We start from the raw sequence: 21,316 nt of genomic DNA, 5'->3' as shown, positions 1-21,316 counted from the left end.
AGCAGTACGACAATGGAATCAGTTACCTAGGGAGGTTGTGGGCTCTCCCACACTAGAGGCCTTCAAGAGGCAGCTGGACAAGCATCTGTCAGGGATGCTTTAGGTTGGATTCCTGCACTGAGCAGGGGGTTGGACTCGATGGCCTTGTAGGCCCCTTCCAACTCTGCTATTCTTTGATTCTATGAACCACCTGTCAGGTATGCTTTAGGGTGGATTCCTGCATTGACCAGGGGGTTGGACTCGATGGCCTTGTAGGCCCCTTCCAACCCTACCATTCTATGATTCCTCCAGCCTGGATTTCTGCGGCAAAAGTGTACCTTGCTTAGGATACAGGCCCAGCATTTTCCACACATTGACTTGCCTAACAAGACCACCGAGTGCCTCCCAAATTAAACTTGTGCACTGCAGAGGTTTCTGGGGCATGTCGTAGGACAAGGGAGGCAAGACGTCTTTTCCTGGAGTCCCAAGGTCGGCCAACAGAAGCTGGATGCAAAATGGCAATTTGGGGGCGGCGCCAATGACCCCCTGCACCCCATGAGACTCAAGGATGATCTACACCAGGCTTCTCCAACTTGGTGCCCTCCAGATGTGTTGGACTGCAGCTCCCATCCTCCCCAGCCAGCATGGCTGGGGAGGATGGGAGTTGCAGTCCAACACATCTGGAAGGCACCAAGTTGCGAAAAGCTGATCTATATACACAAAGCAAACCTACAGTACATTTGAGTTTTACACGTCAGGGATTCTAGCAGTGAGATTCGGATGTTATCGTTTTTAAATCGTTGGGAGATGGAGGCCCTAAAGATTCCACCCTCCTTGCAAGACACACATTCCAGTCATGGTCGACTGTTACACCACTCCATGGCTGTGTGTGGATCTAGAATATATCCTGGAACATATGCAATGCTCCCACTGCAGGGGAATATCTGTAACAACGAACTGGGTATCTTTCAGGCAAGCCCCGTCTGCCGTTCCTTCTTACTGAGGAATCTTCAATAAGAGTCCAACACCGTTCAAGATTTCTCCAGCAAACCACTGATGCAGCCGTAAGCTGGCCATTGCCTTCCTGGTTAAGTATAAGCAATATTCTGATGTGCAGGATCTCATTAAGTGGTTAACAGGATCTGGCCAACGAGACCACGTCACGGCAGCCCTTTTCCAACTTCACTGGCTGCCAGTCCAGGTCCAAGTCCGATTCAAAGTGCTAGTATTAACATTCAAAGCTCTAAACGGCTTGGGGCCAGGCTATCTGAAGGAACGCCTCCTCCCCTATGTACCTGCCCGGACCCTAAGGTCATCCTCAGGGGTCCTTCTCCGTGAGCCCCTGCCAAAGGAAGTGAGGCAGGTGGCTACCAGGAGGAGCAGGGCCTTCTCTGCTGTGGCACCCTGGCTGTGGAATGAGCTCCCTAAGATCCTGACCCTCCTCTGTGTGACACCTACATTATACGCCTTTAGACGCCAGGTGAAGACCTTTTTATTCTCTCAGTATTTTAACACCCTATAAATTTAATTTTAGCTTTGCTGTTTTAAATTTGTATTTTAAATTTGTATTTCTGCACTGCTGTTCGGTTTTATCCTGGTTGTGCTTTTCTATGGCACTTTTATGTTGTGTTCTCATGCCGTGGTTCGTTTTATCCTTTTGCATTGCATTTGATGGTTTTAAGTTTTGCGAACCGCCCAGAGAGCTTCGGCTATTGGGCGGTACAGAAATGAAATAAATAAATAAAAGGTCAAACGATACAGAAATAAAATGAAAAGAGGCTGTTCTGCTACCTATTGGGTCTGGGCACATTAAAAGGCAAAGAACCAAAATGGCGGCAGGGAAGAGGCAGACTGGTAAAGAGGACATACAGGAGCTTCAAGAAATATTTACGTCAGGAGAGTTTGCACAGCCTCCGGCAGACCATCCATCCATCCATCCTTGGTTGACCCTTCTGAGACCCACCCACCCACCCCCAGAATCACCCCCCGGTGCTCCCAACCCACATGGAAGGCGGTTGGCTTCCGCTAGAGTCCCAGAAGGCATTGGTCTTCTAGACAATCTACTTGTTAATACGAGAAGCGCGAGGAAGTCAGCGGCAGCGGTTAGCAGGAGGCGAGAGAGGCGTTAGGTGGTTAGTTTCAGAAAGCAGAGCAAAGTGGCAGGACGTAGGCCGTGGCGGGATCCCCGCATTACCTCAAGAGCTCGACCTTCTGCCGCTGCTCACCGCAGGCGCTCTGCAAGCCGCGCAGGGCGGCCTTCAAGCCGTCTTTCTCCTGCGCGTGGGCGCCCTTCTGCTTCAGCAGCGCTGCGATCTTCTCCTTGAGCTTCCTGTTCAGCTCGTGAAGGCCCTTCTTCTCTGCCTCCGCCGCCTCCTTGGCCACATCTTCGCCGCGGCCGGGCCGCCCCTGCCTCGAGCCCTTCGGATTCGCCGCGAACTCTCCCAGCTTCCCCAGCTGGCTTTGCAGGACCAGCTTGGCGCCCTGCAGCTCGGCGTTCTCCGCGGCAAGCCGGTCGCGGCCCCCTTCCAGCTCCCTGACTTGTTCCAGCAGTTGCAGGTTTTCCTCCTTCAGGCTCAGGCTTTCTCGGTCGATCTCGTCCAGCCTGCACTGCAGGCTGATCAGTCTCGGTAGGGAGCCCTCCAATTTGTTGTTCCGTTCCAGCAGCTTGATCATCTCGGCTTTCAGGACCCGGTTCTCCAGCTTGAGGTCCTCCGGCAATCGCAGACCCTCGGGCTGCACTCCGGAACTTGCGTCTTTCTCTGCCCTCGTGCCCCACAGCTCCAGCCCCAGAACTTCCAGCTCCCCCTTCTCAGCCCCAACGGCTTCCCCGTGGCTCATTCCGAGCGGCAGACAACCAGAGCTCATCTCCGCGGCGGTCAGTTCAGCTTCCGCAAAGGACGTTTTGCTCCCTGCCGTTCCGTCCGCGCGCAGGTTCGCGATGTCCGCCGCTTCCCAGTGGAACCTTTCCTCGCTCCCGTCGCTTCCGCAGGGCAAAGCGTTCGGCTGGGGGATGGTCTTCAAGATCTCCTCCAGCTCCTTCTGGACCTGGGAAGCCATGTCTTGCCGGTCGTGAGCTGCCCGGTCGCACTCCGCCTCCAGCAGGGCGATCCGTTCCTGAAGCCGGAGCTGCTGACGTTTGAGGGCTTCGTTCTCCGCCCAAATGTCTTCCCAGGCCTTCTCCAAGACCAGCGAAGTCTCCATGGTTTCTTCAAGGATTGTTCCTTCCACTTCCACCCCCGGACACACACTCCCATCAGACGTTTTAATCCTGTCTTCTGATTTTGCTGGACGGCCGACTTGATCGGTCATGTTTAGGAGGCGAGAGTCCACAAATGATTCCGGGAGCAACGGGATGAAGCCAGGGCAGGGACTTGCCTCTCTCCTGGGCCCTTCCAGGAACTCGCCCGTCACAGAGAGAGCTGCCACATCACTGTCGACGGCGGGCTCTAGAACCTCCTCCTGGTTTGACAGAACATCTATCACCTCTCCTGGCTCCTGGGATTTGGCAGGCCCTGGGGAATCACCCCCGTGCGTTTGTGTTTCTTTGCTCAAAAAAACTAAATTCTTTTGCACTTTGGGCAGGTGCTGCAATTCCTGCTGGAGCGCTTCAATTTCCCCTTTGAGCCTCAAGACGTTTGACCTCAACTCTCTTTCCTCGGCGGCTGCTCTGCTGAGCGCCTCTCGCTTGGAACGCTCCAAAGAGACCAGCCTGGAATTCAGCTCTTCCCTCTCGTGGACAAACTCCGTCTCCAGCTTCTGATCTCCCTGCATGGCAGACATTTCCTCCTCGCTTCTCTTGAGTTCTTGCTCGTGGCTGGCTTGGAGTCGCCGCAGCCTCTCCCGCAGCTCACCCGCCTGCTCCTCCGCGTCCTGCAGCTGCTTCTGAAGCAGCTCTTTCTCAAACACCAAGGAGTTCACGCACTCCTTGAAATCCTTCTCCAGGCGTTCCTTCTCTTGGGCAAGGGCTGCTGCAGCCGCCTTCTCCTTCTCCAGCATCTCTTTCCACCTCTCCTGTGCCTCCGCGCCTTCTTGGGCCATTTCATCCTTTTCAAATTCCCACTGGGATTTCTCCTCCCCCTGCAGCTCAGAGAGTGCGCGCAATTCGCGCTGGTAGCGTTCCTCAAGTCCTTTGATGGCTTCTCCATACTTGCTCGCCAGCGCCTGACGGTCAACTGCGAACTGCTCCTCTGTCCGAGACAGTCTTCCGTTAAACTCACTTTCCATTTTTGTCCTAAATGTGGTCAACACAACACATTACTGGAATCTCTGCTAATGCAGGGACAGGGGGTTGCACTTAATACACTAGTCCTCAGCCTTTTAAAGAGCTGGAACTTAGCCCTAGCTTCAACCTGCAGCATGGAGCCCACATGTTTTCACTTTTGGCCTTGTGTCTTCATTTTGTAATTGTATTCGCCCCCCCACCCCCCACTAATTTTTCTCCTCTTGTTCCTTCTTGAAAGAAAGAAAAGAAAGGAAACCTTTAAAACATGGTCCACATTAGGTCAGACTACAAGGTTAAGACTAGTGGGGGATTTATAATACATTCCATCTGAAGAGTGTGATACTTTTTAAAGAATAGATTATCTGTTTAGAGAACAAGGGTCCATCTAGCCAAGCACTCTGCTCACACAGGGACCAACCAGCCATCAGCCAGGAACCAACAAAGCAGGATATGGTGCAACAGCACCCTCCCACCCATGTTCCCCAGCAACTGGTGCACACAGGCTTACTGCCTCTGATACTGGAGATAGCACACAACCATCAGGGCTAGTAGCCATGGATAGCCTTTGCCTCCAGGAATTTATCCAACCCCCTTTTAAAGCCATCCCAATTGGTGGCCATCACTACATCTTGTGGTAGTGAGTTCCATAGTTTAACTATGCGCTGTGTGAAGAAGTCCTTCCTTTTATTTGTCCTGGATCTCCCACCAATCAGCTTCATGGGATATGACCCCTTTGGGTTCTAGTATTTTGAGAGAGGGAGAAAAATGTCTCCCTGTCCACATTCTCCACCCCAGGCATAATTTTGTCCACCTCTATCCTGTCTCCCCTTAGCCTCCTTTTCCCCCCAAGCTAAACAATCCCAGCTGATGTAACCTTCCCTCGTAGGGGAGATGCTCCAGCCCCTTCATCATTTTAGTTGCCCTTTTCTGCACTTTTTCCAGCTCCATAATATCCTTTTTTAGGCATGGTGACCAGAACTGTACACAGTACTCTAAGTGTGGTCACACCATCGATTTGTATAAGGGCAGTACGATACTGGCTGTTTTATTCTCAATTCCTTTTCTTATAATGCCTAACATGGAGTTTGCCTTCTTTACAGCGGCCGCACACTGGAGTGGACATTTTCATCGAGCTGTCCACCACAACCCCAAGATCCCTTTCTTGTTCAGTCACTGCCAGCTCAGGATAAATATTGTCTTCAAGAGCCTGAAGGGACTAAAAATGCACAGAGGGCTTCTGCCTCTGCTGAGTGTGCATTAGAAACCCATCCTCACACTTTCAGTTCCGTGTCCCTCCACCACCCGCAACAGCTCTGGATGGACGGAGGACCCTCTGGAACAGGAGAGGGGGGAATGGACACAGGTGACTTCCCCCCGCCTCCCACTACCAGCAGAATCATGAGCTCGTCCATGAACGGGAGGAAACTTGGGCTCCAAGACACAGGATGTATTCCTCTCCAGCTGTTCCGGCTCCCCCTGCAAAGAATTCTGGGAGCCACTGATTGGTGAGGGCATGAAGGTGTCTCCGTTAGCGGTCCCCAGTCCCCTCTGCCCCACCCCATGGCGTTCACAACAGCTCAGCAAGCTTCTCGGGAAGATTTATTTATTTATTTATTACATTTTTATACCGCCCAACAGCAACGAGTGAAATATATAGAATATTAGTTGAAAAGGGGGAGACAGAAAGTATTGGCAAGATGGTTTGGGAAACTGATTTGAAGGAACAAATAGGGCAACAGAGCTGGGAAGGAATATGGAAACAAAGAGTGTTGAGAAGTATGTCTATAAGGATAAAATAAAATGATTATAAGATTATATGGAGGTGGTATCTAACCCCGGTGAGATTAAATAAAATAAATAAGTTGAACTCAGCAAATTGCTGGAGAGGTTGTCAAAAAAAAAGGAACGTATTTACATATGTGGTGGGAATGCGAATTTGTATAAAAATTGTGGGAAATGGTATTTAATGAGATAAAAGAAATTTTAGGAATGGAGATTGGAGAGACACCTATAGTAGCATTGTTATCATTATATGGAGAATTAAATTGTAGCAAAGAGACAAAAGAATTGATAACGAATTTGTTAACAGCAGCAAGGTTAATGATATCTAGGAATTGGAAGGTTCAAGGGGATTATCATATAGAACAGCCCTTCCTCAACCTGGGGCGCTCCAGATGTGTTGGACTACAACTCCCAGAATGCCCCGGCTGGGGCATTCTGGGAGTTGCAGTCCAACACATCTGGAGCGCCCCAGGTTGAGGAAGGCTGATATAGAAGATTGGTATAAAGAAATATGGGATATTGCTATTAATGACAAATTAACATGTAATATAAAAGTTAGACGAGGGATGATAAAAACGAATGATTTTGAGGGAATATGGAAACAGTTCCTAGAGTTTGTCTTATCAAAGGGGAGTGGGAAAGCACCTCCAGAAGAAACAATGAGATTTTGGAAACAGGAATAAGATCCCGTGGTGGGGGGGTGCACTTTTATGTTAAGTATGACTATGTTAATAGAATAAGTTAGAAAATTTGTTATCAAATAGTATCTAACAATTTATGTATCATGTAGTATTGTTTTTATTGTATGGATGTATGTTGAAGTATTAAATAAAAAATAAAATAAAAAAATACCGCCCAACAGCCGAAGCTCTCTGGGCGGTTCGCAAAAATTGCGATTTTTTTGGGGGAGGGCCGGTCAGCCCAGCTGACTCCGTGCCGCCGCCGCCCGAGGCCGCCGTCGCTCACCTTTGCTCCTGGAGCGCCTGCAGATGCTTCCCTGCCAAGTCTTGCCGGAGCTGATCCTTCTCCAGGGCGTGCTTCTCCACCAGCCTTTGCAGCTGCTGGCGGAAACCGTCTTCCAGCTCCGCTTTCTCTTCTTGAAGGCTCTGCGCCAGGGCCTGCCTCTTCCCTTCCATCAAAACCCCGGCCTGCATCATCTCTTCCCGCTCACGGCTGAAATCCTCCCGCGCCTCTTCCAGCCTGGCCTGGAGCTCCTCCTCGTGCTGGAACTTCAGGTGTGCCACCAGCCTGGCCTTCTCCTCCTCCTCCTCCTCCTCCTCCTCCAGCTGGCTCCTGCCTGCACTCTGCCGGGAGTCGGTCTCCTCCCGGAGCCTGGCTAGCTCTCCCTGCAGCTCGGACGCATGGGCCTGCAGCTGCTCGATCTGCTGCTCCAGGGCTTGTCTCTCCTGGCTGTGCTGCCCCTGGAGGCGCTCCTGCACCGACTCACAGCGGGCCTTGGCCTCCTCCAGCTGCTTCTCATAATGGCACATCTGGGCAGGGAGAGAAAAGCGCCCCCAGTTAGCCTTCCTGCTGATGCCTCGGGCTGCCCTCCCCGACATGGTGCCCTCCAGATGTGTGGGATACGACTCCCACCATGCTGGCTGTGAATGATGGGAGTTAGTGTCCAGCGCATCTGGCGGCTGCCAGGTTGTGGAAGGCTTCCCTAGCCATACAAAAGACGTTGGCGCGGCATTGCCGAGGGTAGACCAGGGAAGCAGACGATTCAGCAGGGGCTTTGGGAAACACACAATTGCAGCGTGGTGCGGTGGGCAGAGGACTAACCAGAAGCAATAGTGCAGGGGGAAGAGTGTAAAACGCTACTGGAATTGGAGAAAGCCTCCGCATCAGAGGCCTAGCTACAGTGATCCATGCTCTGATAACCTCTCGTTTGGATTACTGCAATGCGTTATACGTGGGGCTGCCTTTGAAAATGGTCTGGAAGCTTCAGCTGGTACAAAACAGGGCAGCTCGTTTACTAACAGGGACTGGCCGGCAAGATCACATTACGCCAGTCCTTTTACAACTTCATTGGCTGCCAGTCCAGGTCCGGCCCGATTCAAAGTGCTGGTATTGACATTTAAAGCCCTAAATGGTTTGGGGCCAGGCTAGCTGAAGGAACGCCTCCTCCCATATGTACCTGCCCGGACCTTAAGATCATCCACAGGGTCCCTTCTGCGTGAGCCCCTGCCAAAGGAAGTGAGGCAGGTGGCTACTAGGAGGAGGGCTTTCTCTGCTGTGGCACCCTGGTTGTGGAACGAGCTCCCCAGAGAGGTCCGCCTGGCGCCTACACTGTACTCCTTTTGTCGCCAGCTGAAGACCTTTTTATTCTCTCAGTATTTTAACATTTAATTTTATTTTAAATTTAAATTTTACTGTTCTAACTCTGTATTTTAATTTTATATCAATTTTGCTGCATGGTTTTTATCCTGGTTGTGCTTTTTATACTGTATTTTGTATTTGTGCTTTTAACTTGTTGGTTGTTTTATTATGGTTTTAATTTTTGTGAACCGCCCAGAGAGCTTCGGCTAATGGGCGGTATAAAAAGGTAATAAATAAATAAATAATAAATCAGAGGACCCCACCCGCATGAAGCTGGACCACGGAGATCCTCCCAGAGTGCAGGACATGGAATAACAGGCTCAAGTGACAGGAAGCCAGATTCCGGCTGGACATCAGGAAAAACGTCCTGACAGTTAGAGCAGTAAGACAATGGAATCCGTTACCTAGGGAGGTTGTGGGCTCTCCCACACCAGAGGCATTCGAGAGGCAGCTGGACAACCATCTGTCAGGGATGCTTTATGGTGGATTCCTGCATTGAGCAGGGGGTTGGACTGGATGGCCTTACAGGCCCCTTCCAACTCTGCTATTCTATGGTTCTGTGATTCTAGAGCACCTGTAAGGGACCCAGTCCCTCCCCAAGATCGATACCCCACAGCCAGAAAATCTACACAGTCAGGGCACCGAATGTGCCCCCAGCAGCCTCACCCCCTGGCTCTACACCCCCTTTCCTGTTGCCATTTTAAAAACTTCTTCATAAAAACTCATTATCTGGAAAAGCTCTGATCTTCTTTCTGTTGCTCCCTCTTGAGTAAGCTTACGGGGACACTCCACTACCTATTTTAAAATGTTATTTTATTATTTATTTATTACGTTTTTATACCACCTAATCGCTGAAGCTCTCTAGGCAGTTCACAGGAATTAAAATGATAAAATACTAAACAGTATAACATAGATAAAATACAATATAGAAGTTTAAAACTACAATATAAAAATAAAATAAACACACAGAAGCTAGCAGCAAGACATTTAAATATACAGTAAAAGATTAAAAAAAACACCCCACCCTGAAATGCCTGGGAGAATAAAAAGGTCTTCACATGGTGCCACAATGAGCACATCGAAGACGGCAGGTGAACCTCTTTGGGAAGCTCTTTCCACAACTGGGGTGCCACTGCAGAAAAGGCCCCGCTTCGTAGTAGCTGCTGTACTTGTGGTTTTAATTTTTGTGAACTGCCGAGACAGCTTTGGTGGTTTATTCATAGAATCATAGAATAGTAGAGTTGGAAGGGGCCTACAAGGCCATCGAGTCCAACCCCCTGCTCAATGCAGGAATCCACCCTAAAGCATCCCTGACAGATGGCTGTCCAGCTGCCTCTTGAAGGCCTCTAGTGTGGGAGAGCCCACAACCTCCCTAGGTAACTAGTTCCATTGTCGTACTGCTCTAACAGTCAGGAAGTTTTTCCTGACGTCCAGCCGGAATCTGGCTTCATGTAACTTGAGCCCATTATTCCGTGTCCTGCACTCTGGGAGAATCGAGAAGAGATCCTGGCCCTCCTCTATGTCAACCTTTCAAGTATTTGAAGAGTGCTCTCATGTCTCCCCTCCATCTTCTCTTCTCCAGGCTCAACATGCCCAGTTCTTTCAGTCTCTCTTCACAGGGCTTTGTTTCCAGACCCCTTATTTATTTATTACATTTATATTCCACCTTTTTCCTTCCAAGGAATCCAAGGTGGTGTACATAATCCTCCTCCTCTCCATTTTATCCTCACAACAACAACAACAATAACAACAACCCTGTGAGGTAGGTTGGGCTGAGGGTCTGTGCCTGGCCCTAAGTCACCCAGTGAGCTTCCGTGGCCAAGTGGGGCCTAGAACCCGGATCTCCTGACTCCCAGTCCAGCACTGTAGCCATTACACCACACTGGCTCTCAAACAGGTATAGAAATGTAATAAATAAACAGCCGCCCACCTCACTTCCTTCAACAGGGGCTCCTAAAGTCCCTATGTTACGCATGCTCTGCTCCTGCAGATTTGGTGAACATGATGGGCCAGCTCTACCAGATTTACAGCAGCCCGTCCCTTGGCAGAATAGATGCTGGGAGTTCTAGTCCAAAACATCTGGAGGGCACAGGGTTGGGGAAGGCCGCTCTACTGCATAAGCAGCCAGGGGGCTCTTCCGTGGCGGTGGGGGGTGGGCAGCTTACCGTGGTGTCCAGGTCCTCTTGTAAGTTGCGGAGGTCTCGATGGTGCTGGTCTTTCATTTGCTCGATCAGCATTTCGGCTTCTATGCTCATGTTTAGCCGGTCGCAATCCTCAGAGCCGGGCTCTAAAAAGACAAGCCGGCAGAGAATCGTGGGTCTTTGGAGCTTTTCTTCGTTTGCCGGAAAAGGGCTCTGCTGGCGAACCAGCCGACGAGGCCTCTCGAAATATTAACACGCGGAAACATCTACAGGTCAGCAGCAAGCTGCAAATTCGGCAGTACGTGGGTTTTTTTTAAAAAAAAATTGTATACTTTTTTAATTTTTACTGTTTTTAACTTTTGTAAACCGCCCAGAGAGCTTCGGCTATGGGGCGGTATATAAATGTAATAAATAAAATAAATATAAATTAATAAATATGAAAAGAGGCTGCTGGCAGCCTGGTCAGCAGGTCTGGCGGAGTGCTTTGAGCCGGCTTTTGCTGCCCTGATTTCCCCTGAATCTTAACTGGCCTGTTTGCCTTTTCCCTGCTGCCCCAACCTGCCGCCCTCCAGGTATTTTCCTGTACAACTCCCAGGATTCCTGAGCAAAGGCCATACTGAGCAGAGCTTAGGGGAGCTGAGGGCCAAAACTTAGAATCATAGAATAGCAGAGTTGGAAGGGGCCTACAAGGCCATCAAGTCCAACCCCCTGCTCAAGGCAGGAATCCACCTCAAATTCTTCTGGAGGACCCCAGCTTGGGGACAACTTCATGATATCCTGCCCCCCACCAGCTGGCCGTTCTCACTTTGGTCAGGAGAGGCAGCATGCAAGGAAATGCTCACTGCTCTTCCGTCCCAGGAAGGCGCTCTGCAAATGTCTACGGAATAACAGGTTCAATGACCCCAAAGGCTTAAACCGGGATGCAGAACCAGGGGCTCACAAGGCATCCAGCCCACTCGGCTCCCCAAACCGCACCCTCCCTCTCCCGGAGCTATGGGTTCTTCCAGGGGGTGGGGTCGGCCTCCAAGCCCCGCCCTCTGGAGGAATTCCTCACTCAGATTGGAAAACACAACAGGGACGTGGGCCGGATGAGTCGTTACATGTCGAGCCATGGACTCTACTCTCGTGGGAAGGGGCAGCGGCGGCTTCTGCCAGCGCCATGCTGAGAGAGGCGCAGGGGGAGGTTCCCACGGGCCGCGTGATGCTGCCTGTGGTCCTGGCTGCACCCACCAATGGCATCCGGCCCACAGAGGGCTGGTTGGGGGGAATCCAACCAACCAGCCCTATATTAAGAACATCAGAAGTGCCCTGAAGCTGGATCAGACTAAGGGTCCATCTAGTCCAGCACTCTGTTCACATGGTGGCCAACCAGCCATCAGCCAGGGACCAACAAAGCAGAACATGGTGGAACAGCACCCTCCCACCCATGTTCCCCAGCAACTGGGGCACACAGGCTTACTGCCTCGAATACTGGAGATAGCACACAACCATCAGGGCTAGTAGCCATGGAAAGCCTTCTCCTCCTCTAGCAATTTCTCCAACCCCCTTTTAAAGCCATCCAAACTGGTGGCCATTGTTACATCTTGTGGTAGTGAGTTCCATAATTTAACCATGCGCTGTGTGAAGGACTTCCTTTTATTTGTCCTGGATCTCCCACCCATCAGCTTCATGGGAGGACCCCGGGTTCTAGTATTTTGAGAGAGAGAGAGAGAGAGAGAAATGTCTCCCTAGCCACATTCTCCACGCCAGGCATCATTTCGTACACCTCTATCCTGTCTGCCCTTAGCCTCCTTTTCTCCAAGCTAAACAATCCCAGTTGATGTCACCTTCCCTCGTATGGTTCTGCACCCTGGCTCCGGCGAAGAATGCACACCGGGGCAGGGCGCCTGTTACCTTGGTCGCTCTCAACTCCGCCATCATCATTTAGCTCCTCAAAGAGAGAGTTCTTCAGCGAAGGCCGGACCACTCTGCCTTGAGCCTGATACTCTTCCAGATGAGACTGAAGCTCATCTATTTGATCTTGGAGTTCCTGCGTAACAACATGCAGCAGCATCAGGACCAGCCCAGCAGAACATGCAACCCAGGGCCAGGGCCAGGGCCAGACTATTTTGCGCCCTAGGCAGGCGAGCTGCTTTCACCCACCCACCCACCCCACACCCACTCCAGCGTACCTGGGCGCGGGGCGCCATCTCGCCCACCCAGTTGAAGCAAAGCCAGGACGCTGGGGTGGAGGGGCCAGCGGGCGGGCGGCTTCGGAATGGCGTGCCCGGCCAGAAGCCGCTCTGGGAGAGCGACTATGGGGCGTGCCGTTCCGAAGCCGCCCCACCCCCACCCCAGCGTTCTGGCTTCGCTTCAGCGCCCACCCAGCCGAAGCAAAGCCAGGATGCTGGAGTGGGGGGGGGGATGCGTGGCTTCGCTTCGGCTGGGTGGGCGCCCACCCGAAGCGAAGCCAGGACACTGGTGCGGGCGGGCGGCTTTGGAACGGCACGCCCGGAAGCCACCCTCTCAGAGCCGCTGTGGGAGAGCAGCTTCCGGGTGTGGTGTTCAGCGCCCCCCCTTACCTTGGCACTCTAGGCGGCCGCCTGAGAGGCCTCTATGGAAGCGCCGGCCCTGCCCAGGGCAGCAACACTCTTATGGAGAGGTGGATGGGAATGGGTCAGCAGGGAGCAGCACACAGCCGAGCCCCGGCTCCCTCTTTAAGACAGTACGCGACCTCTGCCGGAGAGGTGAACACAGTGCTGTACTAGCAGGGCCCTTGGTATTTATATAGCGAGAGTAGGCCTAGGCAACAGTGTCTTGCTTCAGGCCACCTGGCAGGTTTAGGGTTGGAATGAGGTGGGAATCGAGGCCTCGAGGATCCGCTTGCTTCTCCACCGTGCTCTACCAGCTCCGTTCGGAAAGGAAGACATGATCAGAAGAGGTCCGTTACACCAGCTTCCTACAGAGTCCTCACTGGGGAGCAGGCAGGCGGCACAAGAAACCCAACGCCCCTCCCACCCTGCCCCGGTCCTCCCTGCTTACCCTGCACTGCCGCTCGTATTTGTTCTTCATCTGCATCAGCCGCTCCTCCTGCAGGAAGAACTCGGCGCTGCCGGGATCGAGATCGCCGAACTAGAGCCAAAAAAACACTCCGTCATCCTTCCGCTCGCCATGAACAGCCAGCCTTGCTAAAGGGTTTGTGCCTCACTGGTAGGAGCGGGACCAGCTGGGTTGCAGCCCAAAGCTTTCCTGCTGGACACTGGGGCAAGGATTCCTGGGGCATGGAACAAGCCGAGGATCCCTCTAGCCTAGTATTGTCTACTCTGGCTGGCAGAAAGTATTCATACCACTAAATCTAGCAAGGATTGAAACTGGGGCCTTAAGAACAGGTATTCTCTCACTGGCTGACCTATTTGGTTGGTGTTGGTATTAAAAGAGTGGCTCACAGGCTAAAACAGAGTTCCACAGCCAGGTGCCCTCCAGATATAGTGATCCACATGGCTAGCTGAGAGATGATGGGAATTGTAGTCCAACACATCTGGAGGGTGCCAAGTTGTGGGAGGTTGCCCTCCTCTGGTTGCCTTCAGAGGAGGGCAACCAGGATGGTCAGGGGTCTGGAAACAAAGCCCTTTGAAGAGAGACTGAAAGAACTGGGCATGTTTAGCCTGGAGAAGAGAAGATTGAGGGGAGACATGAGAGCACTCTTCAAAGACTTGCAAGGTTGTCACACAGAGGAGGGCCAGGATCTCTCCTCGATCCTCTCAGAGTGCAGGACATGGAATAACGGGCTCAAGTGACAGGAAGCCAGATTCCGGCTGGACATCAGGAAAAACCTCCTGACTGTTAGAGCAGTACGACAATGGAATCAGTTGCCTGGTGAGGTTGTGGGCTCTATTCCCACACTAGCGGCCTTCAAGAGGCAGCTGGACAACCATCTGTCAGGGATGCTTTAGGGTGGATTCCTGCACTGAGCAGGGGGTTGGACTCGATGGCCTTGTAGGCCCCTTCCAACTCTGCTATTCTATGATTCTATGAAAACACATAAGCATGTAAAACCACCATAATTGTCATCATTGAAGTAGTGGTAAAATAAAGAAGACACAATAAAATGTGATGCAACATATCAAGTTCTAAATTAAGATTAAAATCAAGGAGCAGAATAAAAAGGTAGAAAGTGAAACAGATTTTAAAAACAAGAGCAAGATTTAAAAGCCACGGGGAATTTTTTTTTAAAAAAATCTTTGCGTGGTGTTGAAAGGCCATTAAACCAAGCGCCTGGCAGGCTTTTCTGGGGAAGGCGCTTGATAGCAGGTGCCACTATTGAAAAGGCCCTTTCACGCATAGCAACGGAGCAGGTAGCTGAAAGTTGCAAGGGGTAGCTTAAAGTGGAGAAGGCCTGGAGCTTTCTCCTGGTCTCCCACCACGACCTCCACTGCAAAGCCCCAAATGGCCAAGCGTTGCTCCACGCTCTTCCTCCGGGAATTCACGCCTCGCTCTCCCATCTCCAAAACGCCTTTGAACTTTCGGAAGCGAACGCGACTTACTTTCTCCGCCAGGACATTCTCCCAGTTCTTCTGCAGTTTGCTGATCACGCTTTCGTACTTCACCATCTTCTCTCCGGTCTCCAGGAGTTCATTCTCTAAGCGACTGTTTTCCTAAGAAGGAAGCCAGAGGGTCTCAAAACATCAGAGCCGTCTCAAATAGCCAATAAAACTGGCTGCATTGTCAGAAGAGAAGCAGTACACCTGGGGGAGGAAGAATACTGCACAGGAGTGTCATCAAAGCCCACCCCCCACCCCCAACTTTAAGGGATAGGTTCTGAAAGGAGGGGAATTCGGAGTGGGGAGTGAGCGGACCAAACCACTTCATACCAGATTCGTCAGCATTCACTCTTGCTGGGCTTCCAAAACTGATACCCAGCTTGTCCAATGTAAAGAACAGCTGCATGCTTTACAATCGACTTTGAATTAGCCCCGTGGTGGTGGCAGTGCTGCGTCAGTCATACGACGCAGCAGCCACTTTGCAGCCATCACAAGGCTTTCCCGTGAAGCTTTCCTGTGAACTTATCCCGACTTTTTCACTGGAGCGAGGCGAGTACGGTGCTTCCGCCATCTAACCTGGCTCTGGCATCATGGCGGAGGCATTCCTGGGCGGATGACAACCTGTTCTGAACCAGTGCCTGGGCACGGTAATGGACTGGATGAGGGCTAACAAACTGAGACTCAATCCAGACAAGACGGAGGTACCGTTAGCGGGTGGTTCATCTGTCCGGCGAGGTGATGTTTGCCCTGTCCTGGACGGGGTTGCACTCTCCCTAAAGGCTCGGGTCCGTAGTCTGGGGGTGCTCTTGGATCCAGAACTGTCACTTGAGGCACAGGTGAACTCAGTGGCAAAGACACCTTTTATCAGCTTAGGTTGATATACCAACTACGCCGTTATCTGGACAGAGATAGCCTAGCTACAGTGATCCATGCTCTGATAACCTCTCGTTTGGATTACTGCAATGCGTTATACGTGGGTCTGCCTTTGAAAATGGTCCGGAAGCTTCAGCTGGTACAAAACAGAGCAGCCCATTTACTAACAGGGACTGGCCGGTGAGATCACATTACGCCAGTCCTTTTTCAACTTCATTGGCTGCCAGTCCAGGTCTGGCCCGATTCAAAGTGCTGGTATTGACATTTAAAGCCCTAAATGGTTTGGGGCCAGGTTATTTGAAGGAACGCCTCCTCCCATATCTACCTGCCTGGACCTTAAGATCATCTACAGGGTCCCTTCTCCGTGAGCCCCTGCCAAAGGAAGTGAGGCAGGTGGCTACTAGGAGGAGGGCCTTCTCCGCTGTGGCACCCCGGTTGTCAAATGAGCTCCCCAGAGAGGTCCGCCTGGCACCTACACTGTACTCCTTTCGTCGCCAGCTGAAGACCTTTATATTCTCTCAGTATTTTGACATGTAATTTTAACTTAAATTAAAATTTTACTGTTTTAACTCTGTATTTTAATCTTATATCAATTTTGCTGCGTGGTTTTATCCTGGTTGTGCTTTTTATACTGTATTTTGTATTTGTGCTTTTAACCTGTTGGTTGTTTTATTATGGTTTTAATTTTTGTGAACCGCCCAGAGAGCTTCGGCTATTGGGCGGTATAGAAATGTAATAAATAAATAAATAAACCTCTGATTGGTCGCTGTCTGCTGGAAAGCCCGCGCCCGCCCCCTGCATCAGGATTAGCCTCCGCCACCCTGCAGCAGAGAGAGCTCCCTCAAACGTGGTGGCAACTTGGTGCCGTCACAGCAGGGCCTTAGAAAACCTTTCTAGAATTGGCTCTTCTTCTAAAACCAAATTAACTTTCCACCATGTGAATGGGAAAAAGGCTCTACAGACATGGGATAAAGTAGTATGGTGGAAATGGAGTTCCCATCCATTAACGGGGCTTTTGCCTCGGCCCGCTTTAAGCCCGGCGTGCCCAGCCATTTTGGCTCCAAGGGCAGCGTCAGGGAGCTGCACATTTATTAAATTTAGTTTAATTATTTAGCAGCCTTCCTCAAGCTGGGGCGCTCTAGATGTGTTGGACTGCATCTCCCAGAATGCCCCAGCCAGCGGCTGGGGCATTCTGGGAGTTGTAGTCCAACACATCTGGAGCGCCCCAGCTTGAGGAAGGCTGGTCACTAGATGGACCTTTGGTCTGATCCAGCTGGGCTCTTCTTGTGTTCTTACATTCTTAACAGGCAGAAGCGAAGGAATCTCCTTCGAAGGAGATTCGAAGGAGGCGAATCTCTGGGAAGCGATTTCATGGTGTCAAATGCGGATCGGTTTCATGTTAATTTTATTGAAACAAGTAAAGGAGCAGTGGTCAGTTATTCTGCAGCAGCCTCCCCCAATTCAGTGCCTCCCCCCTAGATGTGTTGGACTACAACCCCCATCATCCCTAGTCAGCGTGGGAGTTGTAGTCCAACACATCTGGAGCGCCCCAGGTTGAGGAAGGCTGATTTACGGTATTTATATACCGCTCCCCTTTGAAAAATTTTGGAGCAGTGTACAAGAGAAAATAAAAACAGAATAAAACACTCTAAAATCGATTTTAAAAGAAGCAAAATGTACAGTAAACCGTGGCAGGTCATTAGGCAATAGTCAGGAATGCTGGGAGTTGTGACCCAGTGCATCTGGTGGGCACCAGGTTGGGGAAGATGGTTCTAGTGTGAGAAAGAGTAGTGCCAGCCTTCCCATGAAGCAAAGAGATGGGGCCACAATAGACAGCAAACTTTGGACACTGTTAAGGGTAACACAGAGAGAGAGAGAGATTTGGCCAATGGAGTCCCCTCCACTAAGAAGTTCCCTAGCATCGAGGAATGCATAAGAACAACTCAGTAGATTGTGCTCCAACTTAGGATGTGGTGTCATTTGGATTTTCTACCAAAAAACATGTTTAATTTTTTTTAACGGTTTTTAATGCTTTATGTGTGTATGTTCTGTGTTTTAGAATTTTAAATTTTGTATACTCGTTTTTTATCTTAATTTTAGAATTTCTGTAAACCGCCCAGAGAGCCCTGGCTGTGGGAGCGGTATATAAGGGCAACTGTATCTCATGTTTTACTGTTTTGCAGATTTTATCTAGGGGCTAGAAACGATCTTCTAAACCCTATTTTACAATTTTATCCTGGTCACCCAACTGAATTCTTAACGTCTCTTTTACTTTGTAATATAGACAAATCAACCACTGAGCAAGTGGCCAAGTTTTTGAACCTGGCCATTTCTTTTAGATCTTCTATGATCACCTGACTTTTAATAGTTAATAGTTAATGGTATGTTCAGTTTGCTTGTATGTAAAAATTTTATTTGCTGGAATGGTCTATTGACCGCAATAAACTGTTGTCGTTGTTGTTGTTGTATAAGGGCAATAAATAAATTAAATAAATAAATAAATTAGGGAAAGGCATCCTGGAATAATGACGTTTTCAGGAGGCGCTGAAAGGAATACGAAGTTGGCGCCTGCCTGACTTCCAGAGGCACGGAGCTCCATGTGCGCACATGTACAACGCACACAGTAGCCTGGGGAGACGTTAGCAAGGGGAACTCATGCAATGCCGTCACAATTGCCGCAGCGGAAGCAGGGAGTCAGGCAGGCCACCAGAAACGGCTCAGCAGGCTGTATGTGGCCCACGCTGCTTTGCAGCCCTGCTCTGAGCCAACCGTTACCTTCAGAGTGAGAGCCAGGCGGTCCCGGAGGTAGTTCTCTTCGGTCTTCAGCTTCTCCATCTCCTGCTCCAGGTCCGCCCGCTGCTTGCCGGCCTGCAGCTGGATCTGCTCTCGGTCTTTCCGGAGCTCGTTTTTGAGAGCAGCAACCCGTTCCTTGTACTCCTCATCCAGCTTGCTGCGGGCACAGATTAAGAGAGGCCAGAAGGGTCAGCGAACCCGGAAGCACCCCAGCAATGCTGACGATGTCCCAGTGACTCAAGGTGACCGACTTCTCAGTTTCTGGCGCGAATGCTTTTTTCGCTCAAACATCCACATAATAAAATTCATCTCCCATCAGCAAGGCATGATGGGAGTTGCAGTTCAATATCAGCAAGGCATGGTGGAAGTTGTAGTTCAATATCAGCAAGGCATGGTGGGAGTTGTAGTTCAAAATATCAGGAGGGCACCAGGGTGCTTCTTGCTGGACCAACCTTCCCTGACCAGTTGCCCTCCAGATGTGTTAGATTACAACTCCCATAATCCCCCAGCCAGCATACTGGTCCAGGCCAGTAGGATTCCATTCAAATGACCTGGAGAGGGCTCCTAGGATGACCCTGTGAATCTATGCCATCACCCGGGGCCATTTTTGCCACAGAGGATCTTCGCTTTGATGCTCCCATCCTATGACATGACTTTTTGCCACAATGGAGAATGGCAGGTGCAGAATTTCTAAAGGTGTGAAGACATGAACGTTGTTTAAGACAGCCTTTCCCAACCTGGTGCTCTCCAGATGTGTTGGACTGCAACACCCCTGCACAGCTGGCTGGGGGATGCTGGGGGTTGTAGTCCAAGACATCTGGAGGGCACCAGGAAAGCTGATTTAAGAGGACCCAGATTCACACAGACCATTGCCACACAGATGCAGGAAGCTGGATAATTTGGGAGGAGAATTTATGAAGAATATCCCGGTGGGTGTTTTCCCTCCAGTAAAAGCCAATTCACACTTAGGTGATACTGCAGGTTCACCGGTGTGTTTGCCATAAGAAAATGTTACATATGAAGGGGAGATAATGGTTTTACTGTCTGTACGTGAAATTATATGGATCTTAGGCTATGCTTTATCCAGCAAACATTTTTTCAAGGTTTATTGGACTCCAAAACGTCTTTTTAATAAAGGTTTGTTTAATTTGCATAATTGTTGGAGATGTAACACACCTAATGCTTCTTTTAGTCATATGTTTTAGCAATGGCCAATAGTTGCCCCTTTTTAGCAGCAGATCATAATACAGGTAAACTTTGTACTGGGACACTCTTTAATCTTGAATAATATACATAACTTCCAAAAGGGTTTGTCTAATTTGCATAATTGTTGGAGATGTAATACAGCTAATGCTTCTTTTATTCATTTGTTTTAGCAATGGCCAACAGTTGCCCCTTTCTGGCAGCAGATCATAATACAGGTAAACTTTGTATTGGAACACTCTTTAATATTCAATAACGTACATAATTTCCTAAATGATTTAGCAAAATCACATATGGTCAGCACAAATGGATTTCTGAGCCCTTTTGACTGTCAAAAGTCTGATATTGCAACACTGGAAGGACTAAAGTTCACCTCCTATAATGCAATGGATTGAGAACCTAGCAATGTTACCAACTTTTGAGCAGGTGGCATACAGGCACCACAAGTAAATGGATCAATACATGGATATTTCGTCTGCTTTTCTTGATGTTTATGCATCATTTTCGGTCTTTGTTTTTGATTTTTGCATTTAATGCAATTCTGGTTATTTTTTATGTATGCAATTTTTTGCTTTTGTTTTCTTCTTTCTTTTTTCTACATGTTTTGTTATGTTAAAATCACAATAAAATGATTAATTAAAAAAAAGTATGAAAGGCAGATGGGGGCCCTGAGCCCTGCAGATAATATCTCCCCATCTGCACACCTACCTTGCCTTGCAATCCTTAGGCCACCCTCCTCACTAATATGTGGTGGTTTGGGATCACACCAGGTGTAGACCCTCCCAACATCTGGGGCCATCTGTGACACATGCCCTGCATTGCCAGTTGTTGACACCAACATGCCTGGCTGGCCTTTTTGGTCCCTTAAGTGACTGTGATGCTACGAACAGAGATTCCCAAGGGAGGTGCAGACTACCTTAGGTTGTATTCATTTTGGTGCTCAATGGCCGCATGGCGGTCATCCACTTCGGATGCCATGCGCGACGTCAGCTTCTCCGCTTTCTCCAAGTCCAAGCGCAGCTTCTCCTTTTCCCTGGCAACCTGGTCAGCTCGTTCCCTAAATGAAGGGAAATAAGTTGAATATGAGCCAACACTGCGATATGGCTGCAAGAAATGCAAATGCTATTTTGGCCTGCATTAATAGAAGTATAGCTTCCAAATCACGGGAGGTACTGGTTCCTCTCTATTCGGCCCTGGTTAGGCCTCATCTAGAGTATTGCGTCCAGTTCTGGGCTCCATAATTCAAGAAGGATGCAGACAAGCTGGAGCGTGTCCAGAGGAGGGCAACCGGGATGATCAGGGGTCTGGAAACAAAGCCCTATGAAGAGAGACTGAAAGAACTGGGCCTGTTTAGCCTGGAGAAGAGAAGATTGAGGGGAGACATGATAGCACTCTTCAAATACTTAAAAGGTTGTCACACAGAGGAGGGCCAGGATCTCTTCTCGATCCTCCCAGAGTGCAGGACACGGAATAACAGGCTCAAG

The 21,316-nt window shown here is 50.0% G+C and overlaps 1 protein-coding gene across 7 annotated transcripts in view; it reads right to left on the bottom strand.

Moving 5' to 3' along the window:
* NIN (ninein) overlaps positions 1-21,316 on the bottom strand; it is a 159,314-nt gene that overhangs the window by 44,680 nt on the left and 93,318 nt on the right. For all 7 annotated transcript variants that reach the window (XM_063118241.1, XM_063118242.1, XM_063118244.1 and 4 more), the window contains 8 exons: positions 20,749-20,889; positions 18,612-18,786; positions 14,967-15,077; positions 13,465-13,554; positions 12,337-12,472; positions 10,468-10,589; positions 6,950-7,473; positions 2,174-4,210 (listed from right to left, as the gene is read on the bottom strand). In XM_063118241.1, coding sequence (XP_062974311.1) covers positions 2,174-4,210; positions 6,950-7,473; positions 10,468-10,589; positions 12,337-12,472; positions 13,465-13,554; positions 14,967-15,077; positions 18,612-18,786; positions 20,749-20,889 — 3,336 coding nt within the window. The remainder of the gene's footprint in view (positions 1-2,173; positions 4,211-6,949; positions 7,474-10,467; positions 10,590-12,336; positions 12,473-13,464; positions 13,555-14,966; positions 15,078-18,611; positions 18,787-20,748; positions 20,890-21,316) is intronic.

The sequence above is a fragment of the Elgaria multicarinata genome, chromosome 2, assembly GCF_023053635.1.
Source record: "Elgaria multicarinata webbii isolate HBS135686 ecotype San Diego chromosome 2, rElgMul1.1.pri, whole genome shotgun sequence".
NCBI lineage: Eukaryota > Metazoa > Chordata > Lepidosauria > Squamata > Anguidae > Elgaria > Elgaria multicarinata.
The sequence above is the reverse complement of the archived record's forward strand: the minus strand, read 5'-3'. Positions and strand labels throughout refer to the sequence as shown.